This window comes from Drosophila suzukii, chromosome 3, assembly GCF_043229965.1.
Source record: "Drosophila suzukii chromosome 3, CBGP_Dsuzu_IsoJpt1.0, whole genome shotgun sequence".
Taxonomy (NCBI): Eukaryota; Metazoa; Arthropoda; class Insecta; order Diptera; family Drosophilidae; genus Drosophila; species Drosophila suzukii.
In genome coordinates this window covers 11,827,173-11,836,148 of record NC_092082.1, presented here as the reverse complement: position 1 = coordinate 11,836,148, position 8,976 = coordinate 11,827,173, and the positions used below count along the sequence as shown (strand labels likewise).

General features: G+C 38.7%; 1 protein-coding gene across 1 annotated transcript; it reads right to left on the bottom strand.

Annotated features, from left to right (window-relative positions):
• Positions 1-1,801: 1,801 nt before the first annotated feature.
• On the bottom strand, positions 1,802-6,764 carry Ir64a (Ionotropic receptor 64a). The gene is made up of 8 exons (XM_036816057.2): positions 6,236-6,764; positions 5,287-5,561; positions 4,467-4,623; positions 2,813-3,796; positions 2,514-2,751; positions 2,290-2,452; positions 2,040-2,142; positions 1,802-1,980 (listed from the first exon to the last, which is right to left on the bottom strand). Exons 1-8 carry the CDS (start codon positions 6,752-6,754, stop codon positions 1,852-1,854), a joined length of 2,568 nt encoding a protein of 855 aa, XP_036671952.2. The 5' UTR covers positions 6,755-6,764; the 3' UTR covers positions 1,802-1,851.
• Positions 6,765-8,976: the final 2,212 nt, after the last annotated feature.

Sequence of the window (8,976 nt, the reverse complement as noted above, 5' to 3'; positions counted from 1 at the left end):
AAAAGTATACAACAATTTATTTAAAATACGGAATTTTGTGTTTAAAAATACAGCCTAAAGAGCTCCACCGATACGAAAAGGTATTTAAAATTATTTATAAAAGGTGTCTAAAAGTATGCAGCATTATATTTTAAATTTTATTTTTGTTTATTGGTATGTTATTTTATACGTTAATGATAGTATAAATAGCAACTTGTGCTAAAAAGCATTATATTTAAATACGGAATACAGATTTATTAATTTCTCAAGACATATATTGCATTTTCACTGCATAGTTTTAGGCACCTTTGAAAGTGGTTAAAAATCCGTTGTAATTTTTATGTCACTTCCGGTAAATTTTTATAAATATAATTTAACGACCATACTAATCCTCGAAATTTTAAGACACACCTTGTTTAAAAAAGCACTTAAATTAAAATGTTTGTATTTATTTATTAAGAGGTAATTTCATTAACAAATATGTTTCTCAGTGCAGCAGCACGCTGGCAAAGCGGGAAAAATTACGCGCCCTGCTGAGCGCTTTTGTTAATTATGCCTCGGCTTCTGCAGGTCCTCTCAGCCCCACTTGGCTGCCACTTTCTTTTTGGCTGTTTATTTTTCTTGGCAACCGCCAAAGTTTTGTTGCACAATTTGCTGCTCAAACAAAGCCAAAACAATTTAATTGTCACAGTCGACGAAGTGAGGCAACCAAATTGCATTTTATGGCGCCGCCTAGATAAATAGCCAAAGAGTATGGATTAAACGGAAACCTAGGGCAAACCCATATGTCTGGGGAAACTTTTTCAATCAGTCGTGTTTCTCCGGAAAAACCGAGTAACCCAAAAACTCACTCAGTTTTTCCAACATCATCTGGCCCGCCCATCGAACATTTCGCCACTCTTTTTGGTGATGTTTTTGTCTCGGTTTGGGTCAAACTACTAATGAGCAAGGACATTAAATGAAAAATGTTGACAACTTTTCGGGGAACATGTTTTCGGTGGCGCTTTACAGATTCTCACGACTTGTAATTGATTTGCCTCGACTTGATGATGCTGCTGTTGTTGTGGCTTTTCAGCCTAGAAAGCTGAGAACTGCAAAACTCTTGGAGAAACAAGTCCTTTTACATTTAACAAACAAACACAAGGCGATCGGGGGAAAAGCGGAAAAGAAATGCCTAAGAGCGGCACTTTGGCAAAGAGCCAAAATAACACAGGACCAGGACGAGAACTTTTGTGTTTTTGTATGAGCGCTGACAAGAAGCCTCCCGGTAAAAGGCAAAGATACAAAAAAAGAAGAAAAAATAAGAAAAAAATATGAGAGGAATAGAAGGAAGGAAAACTGTGTTACAACTACTGAAAAACTTGTTATCTTAATGGATATTTTGTAGTTCGTTTGTGGCCGAAATTGACTCACTCTTTTTCCACCCGCTGCAAGGCATTTTTAAGCTCGACGGATAAGGCAAAGAAACAATTTCACCATCTTGTTGAACTCAGGATTAAGCCACTCCCAGGAGACTGCAATAAATTCTAATTCATTTCATTATATAACTAAATCAATTCCCCTGCTTCCCAAGCTCAGTAAATTACTTCCAGATGCTGGAGAAAAAATCGTTAAGCAGCTACACAATTTAATTATGCATTCCCATCCCATCTTTTTCCTTTGATTTGCTGCGCAGCCAAGTTAATTTAATTAAACTTTTACCTTTTGACACATTCGCCTGCGCGAAAATCGAATTTGCCCTTTGTGGCGAGCTAATGAATTGGAAAGCGCGCATTCAAAATCAACTGAAAACTTTCCCGACGACAATTAATTCCAGTTGAGCTCAAGTGTCAGGGCTTAAACTCTCTGCCCTCGTATTTTATTCATTCACATTCAATTGAGTCTGATTATGAGGCGATACTGCCATTTTGAGTATAGAATCTCGGTGCCCAGAATCATTAGGGTGATGGCATAGCTGAAAAGGAGTATCAACAGGGCCGAACTCACGGTATCCATGTCAACCTGGAATTAGGGATGTCTAAAATGCTGAAAAGGTTTGGGGAAAAGTTTCTGTTACCCACATGCAAGTCTGAGGTCTCGATTTTCTTCACACAAGGCGGTTTCCTTGAGTGCCAGACATTAAAGTGATATGACAGGATTCCTGTTTCTGTGACACGTCTTAATCTAAATTAAATGTATTTCTTGATTATTATTCAAATATCAAAATAAAATGGTTTTTATATCTATAGATTATAAATAAATGAAATAATTTTAATTATTTTAAACTTTGACATATCTTTAAAAAATATAGTAACATTGAAGTTTACTTACCCATAAGAGATCACCTTTCTCATTGGCGAATTTTTCTGCATAATGCTCACAGTTTTTTGGGGTGGAAACATACTAACTTCAGTGAGATCGCAAATGTCCTGTTCGCTAAAGGTTTCGGCAATGATCTTGTAAGCAGCAGCCACATCCACATGAAAGGCAAATCCTTAAAAAAATTAATAATAATTAATAGTAAATTAAATGGTAAATCAAAAGATCTGACTTACGTTCATGCTTAACTTTCAGTAAACCCGTTTCTGGATCTAACCAATTGCTGGCTGAATTATCCTTGGCATGAGCACCCGTTTCATGACTGTGAACAATATCGCGATAGGACTTAGCTGGATCTGTAGATGCAGGATTTGGATCCACTGGCTCATCTTCATCAGCTTCGTTTTCCTTAGTGGTTGGTACACTTGTTATCTTTTTGGCATACAGCTCCATGGACACAGGATCTTTGGTGTGCTATAGATAATATGTTATATTAATAGAATAAAAAATTTAATAAATCTTTCTGAATACTTACCAAAAAGTAATCCCTGTTGTAGAGAATATCCTCCATGCCCACCTTCAGCGTACTGTGCACCAAGTCACTCAAAGTCTTTATAGTTTTCGGTTTTTCCATCAGAAGTGTGCCAACAATACTGGCCGAATAGAATTGATAGATGCAAAATGAGAAGAGCAAACTGGTTATTACAATACAGCGACCCGAAACAAAACTGGTGGAAAATCCCAGACCCTGTTGACAAATAATTCCCACGAAGAAGAGTACGGATTCCAGAAAGAGACCCACTCGCTCTGGAGCTTTCTTCTGCTTGGCCTTTCGATCTTTCATGTATTTATTTAACTTCTGATAACAGCGTTGCCAAAGTGTTCCTGCATCAATGGGAGCAGAATCTTCATTTTCCTCCACTTTCTCCTCAACTTTTTCTTCATCAACCACCACTGAAACTTCCGTAATAGGACGCACTGGGGCCTCCACTTGTTCCTCCGGCTGGTAATGATGTCTTGGAGGAACACCTCCTTTTGGTTTGATCAAAGCTGAACCATCGTGTGGCACAAGTTTCCATTCGATGGTGGTCAGAAACCAGAGAATAAATACAGTCAAAACCCCACAACCCACAATTAGAACCCAAACATCGTTGGTAAACGGTTGCAGGAATACGATACGATCCTTTTGGGTGCTCCTCGGATGACGAAAGATGAAACAGGGACGACTCGACCAACTTCGACCGGCCACATCGATCCACTTGTGCCGTTCCAGCCAGTAGAATATCGGTGCTCCGCCAATATCCGTCTCGTTGCGAATGAGGGCTCCAATCATCCCGTCGAACCGCCCGTTCTTCACATATCCCCACGAAGTGGTCCTGGAAAGGACGAACGTCCAGTTGAACATGTCGCGGACTGCCATCAGCAGATTGAAGTTGAAGCGGTTCATCGTGTCGATGTGACCCGAAACCGTGTGGGTAAGGTAGTACATCAGAGTGCCCGTCATGTTCTTGTTGGTCACCTGTTATGTGGACAGATATCAAATCATTAACGCACTAGGAAAAACAAGTAAAGCTGAATATTATTCGGAATATTATCCAAAATTAAAAATAAATCTTTTGGATCTTTTGGATCGTTAATTAGTATTTAATAATTAATAATTAATTCATTTCAGTTTTAAAAGTTCATCTAAGTATTTAAGATGTCATTTATGTATCACACTCAATGAAGTATAAGCCAACATTTTAGAAATTAGGAATGAAGATTTTTGTATGTTGTGAAAAATTACTGCTACTTAGTAGATTGGCTCTATTTAAAAAAAAGTTACCTAAGAGTAGATCGTTTTTCTAATTTATAGAAAAAAATGCCATTTTCTCTGAGTTGTTTAATATTCAATGAAAAAATAAATATTATGGTCTGTTGCTGTTTTAACTAAACTCAAAAAACCACATACACGTCACTAAGGTTTTGAAATAACTTTTAAGTGGTATTTTTAGGTGTCCAAAAGTATGCAACGAATAAAGGATAGTCGTCTTTCCAAACGAATTTATTGCATTTCTAGGCTCAATTGCTGCATACTTTTAGACACCTTATTTTTTCAAGTGCTCTCTTGTCCCTCAGGATGATGATGGATACTCCTGCCCTTTCCGGCCATTCCCAACCCAAGTCCCCCCTTCCCCCAGGAACCTCACCACAACCATGCATCGCAACCTGGCGTGCTGCATGTCCATCCTGCGACGAACTGTGGACGTGGTCCGAAACCATGAGTGCAACTGGAATCCCTCCGACGGCGTGAAGCTGCCAATTTCGGTCAGATTGACGTGTCCACCATAGTTCAGTCCGGGGTTCCTAAGCGAGGGTCCAGAACGGGAGCAAGTCGTTGTGGGAATTAGCAGTTTGGGAAGTCGACATTTGGGAAATTATGGCTGATGTGTTGATGGCAACCAGGCAGGAGGAACGCTTTGCTCTGGCTTTTAAGGGGAATTAATGGTTTTGAGGTCAAATGTTGGCGAAATGAAAGGTGATTTTTGGACTGTAAAGATATCAAAGGAATTCCCTGACTGTAAAGCATTGGAAATTGTTCAAATCAATTGAGAAACTATATGAAAACCACTTGGTTAGGTTTTTATACATGCTACCTAATCAGCAATTTAGAGACTTTCAAAGCCCACACATTGTTAAATAAATCACCAAAGTAAATAAACATTTACAACTCAATTGATGGAAAATATTCTTTAAGTATCAAAGCCCAAAAGCTTACTAGGCCAAGGGAAGACTTATAAGTTTATCAACTGATAAAATAAACAACCAGAGGTCTGCTAATCAATGACCTTAATTAAGTACATGTTTATACTATATATTTTAAGTGACATCAAATCAGCTAGGAAAATGTCCGATAAACAATTGAAGTATACATTCTAGAAATAATATTTTGGGTAAAGGACTATTCAATTTAAGTGGAAAATTAAGCTTGAGGTGATTCTGAGATGACAAGGGCAGTTATTCACTCACCAGACATCGAACAGAGTGTAGTGGGCTGCCTCGGACATTCGCTTGGCCAGAGTGAGTTCGGTGTTCATGTACAGGTTCATGCCCCCCAAGAAGCTCTCGATGGAGGGCAGGTCTTCATCATCAGTCGTCTGAATTTGCTGCCCCGGTGAGTCCTTCTCTCCCTCCTCCTCCTCCCGTTTCACCGATCCTTCGGCTGGCTGCGTCCTTCCTTGCCAGGCGAAATCCTCTATCAATAGCCAGTGGAACTTCTCGCTATAGAGCATCTTGGCGGAAGCCTTTGAAATGATTGTACTTGAGCACTTAATAAGGGAATCTACAACTTGACAAGGCATTGGGTAATAACACTCTGAGAAATTGCTCATTTATGATTCAACATTTAAAAGCTTACGGTGAAGTGATATTTATATTAAAGTTAAATTGGACATGAATCTATAAAATCATCTGACAAAAAGATACCAATACTGACTTCTTTGAAAATTAACATAGCTGAAAATAATTTAAGTCATTTTGTCCATCAGAACATCCACTTAGTCAATCAATAAAATTATTAACAAATCACATAAGTGTTTTATATAAATGTCTTCTATATTCCTATAATTTTAAATATTTTAATCCAATCAGGCAATCAATTAATATATGAACCCATCAAATTATTATTCCAAATCATATTTGAATCAGAACATTGTAAATTATGAATATGTATAATGTATACATTGAAAATGAATTATATTTAATTAATATCTGATTAAAAAATCCTGAAAATTTCTGCCTGTTTAATTTATTAATTAATTTTTGGTCTACAACTAGACCTTCCTAGTTAAAGTAAATCTTGTGAACTTTTAAGATCGGTTCTCGATTTAATAAGGTACTAAATAATTAATAATTTCCCAGAGTGTCCTGTGGATAAACCCCTCGATTCCCTGCCCGTTTTCCAACGCCCCATCCTCACCAAATCGAGAAATCTTCGACTGAGGACGCCGCATGCCAGATCCACGACCGCAATTTGCCTGAGGGCTTCCATCCGCAGGACGCCCTCCAGCCACTCGGAATTGCTCTGCGACTGGCTGGGCGACTGGCTGAATCCGCCGGTGGGACCGCTGCCCGGTCGGTTGGGTCGACCACTCGCAGGAGCCGCCTGGGCCAGGACATCCAGAAGGACAATCCGCACAAAGAGCTCGCTCTCGTAGAGACTCTTAATCAGCTGAAAATTCTTCGCCGCGAAGGCGTCCTGAAGTTCTGCTGCACTGGGTATTGAGGTTGGGTTCTGGAAATGGGGTTTCTGGCACGTGAAGTAGGTTATCCTGGGGATGTACTTATGGTCCTGGGCGAACTGCAATATCAGACTGCTCTGCAGTAGCGAAGTGCGTTGCGGTTCCGCCACCCCATAGTCCAACTCCAGTGCGAGTAACTCACGCTCCTTCAATCCTTCGCAGGATAATGAGAAAAATACGAGAAGCCACCAATGCATTGGATTTTCTTACAATAGGTTAACATTCAATCGACGTCCTTTATATATATAAAGTGGGATACCCTATTGTTCATGCATTATTCATGCGGTTGACTTTGACATTTTGCGACTGTCAAAATTGAATTGAAATTGGCCCATAAATCGCTCATTGGAATTTCACTTTTCTTGTCAACTGACACCGGTCACCGTCATTATTCAATTTCGTTCAATTATATTTCATAATTCATGACCCACGCCAGTGTGCCCATGAATATGCATCAAGGATTTGAGGGTCGTCGTTCCAAGAGTGTGCGTCTTAATCCCTTAGAAACTCCTTTTGTCCTTTGGGGCTCAACGCTTCCCATGTCATAAAATCGGACAGTTTGTCACCTTAATTGAATTTCAGTGCCAGTTTTAGAAAACAAAGCTGGGTATTTTTTATTTAAAAATTGGTGATTAAATTTGGAAAAGCCGGAAAAGATTCTTGTTCATAAAATAAACTAGACAATTATTGGGATTAATCAAACTACTACTATATAATAAACTTATGTTCTGGGGAAAGGCAGATGCAAAAGTTGTTCTTTAAATCTAGTTTATTTAAACAGCTTTTGATTAGAGACTTCGCATTTGGTTAATAGTATTAAAATAAATATATACTGTACAATAGTCTTTAAATAATTTATTGCTTCAGCTTTTAAGTACACAAAATAATATTAAATTTCAAAGGTTGTTGTAAATATTTTCTTTTTTCAGATTCTATATCCAAAAAGTAAAATTGGCAATGCTTAACTTAATTTTCTTTTATTAGAAAACAAATGTGGGTAATTCTAATTAAAAAGTATTTTTAACTTTTTCTTCATTTTTTAACTTCTGACTAATGTCCAGCTCCTGTTCTTTTCACCACTGATTTTCCTTTGTTTCCGTATTTCATATTTTTTCTGTCAGCTTTTCATTTCACATTTTGTTTTTGTGGTCAAACGAGGAGCCCCAGAACAAAGTCATATTTCCTTATTATCTGTGCCACCGCCGTAATATCCGAAAAAAATGAAATTATTAATGGCGCTGTCCATTCGCTGGCTGCTAAGTGGCGCAAATTACAGTTTTGTTTATTTTTACCACAACTTGGCCTTGGGCCCCCGTTTTTTGGCCTTCTTTACAGCTGTTAAGGTGTTTTTCTTCCTTTGACTCCTCATTTTTTTTTTTGCTTATTGTTTCCTGGCCACAATATATTTTGGCTTTCGGCGTTCGTTGAAATCCTTAATTGCACTTGGGGAAAACGCGTTGAAGCACATAGCTTTAATGGCCTTCTATACTTTTGAATGCTTCAACTACCTTTTGGCATTATTTATTTGGACTTTAAGTGGCAGCAGTGGAAAATGTTGGAAAAAGCCAACGAAATATTCTTTAAGTGCTTTTTGGAAGCGGATTGTTTTGTTTTTAAATGCAATTAAATATGCTTTTACCAATCTAAGAGGATTTAAAGGGAGGATTTTGAGGGAGAGGAAATTTCAGTAATGTGCCCATTCATTTTCCCTTTTGGGAACCCCCTAAAAGTGCAACTAAACTGTCCATAATGAGTGGGTAAAGACCACGTTTGCTGGGCAATAAAAACCTAGAACTACAACGACAGGGCTGACAATTGCCAAACAAGAAGTTTTGCAAACGGCAACAAGAAACTTTTCATAAAGTACACTTTTCCTAGTCTATTTTCTTTTTTTTTTTGGTTTTTTGCGTGCCTTGAATATTGGCTAAAGTGTCAACGGCAGTTGCAACGGCGGCTCTGCTTTATGAGCCTTTGCCCCTGCAGAAAAGCCAAGTTTCGTCCTGCAGGACGAGAAACCACAACAAAGGCAAGCCAAAGTGCAAAATGAACAACCCAGCTATCCAGGGGTCGGAGGTCAAAAGGGGAGGTTGGATGGGGTGATGGGGGGGGATTGAAATGGCAGTGGGAAGTGGCCTACCAACGACATTTGCATGCAAATGATGCACTTGCAGGCGATTCGCTTCTCTGGGAGCAGCAGATGAACTTGTTTTGTGCTAATGAGATCAGCATGCAAATCGCCAGCTAAGGACAGGAAATTGCAATGCAAGAAGTGTAAGGATAATGGCTCTGGCCAATGCGTCTTATTCCAAATTCACAGCACACACAATCGGTGAATATTATGACAAGTAGCATTAATCAACAAGGAAAAGCTCTTACCTAAATAGTGGCTAAGCTGTTAAATCAAGGAAATCTAAGTGGG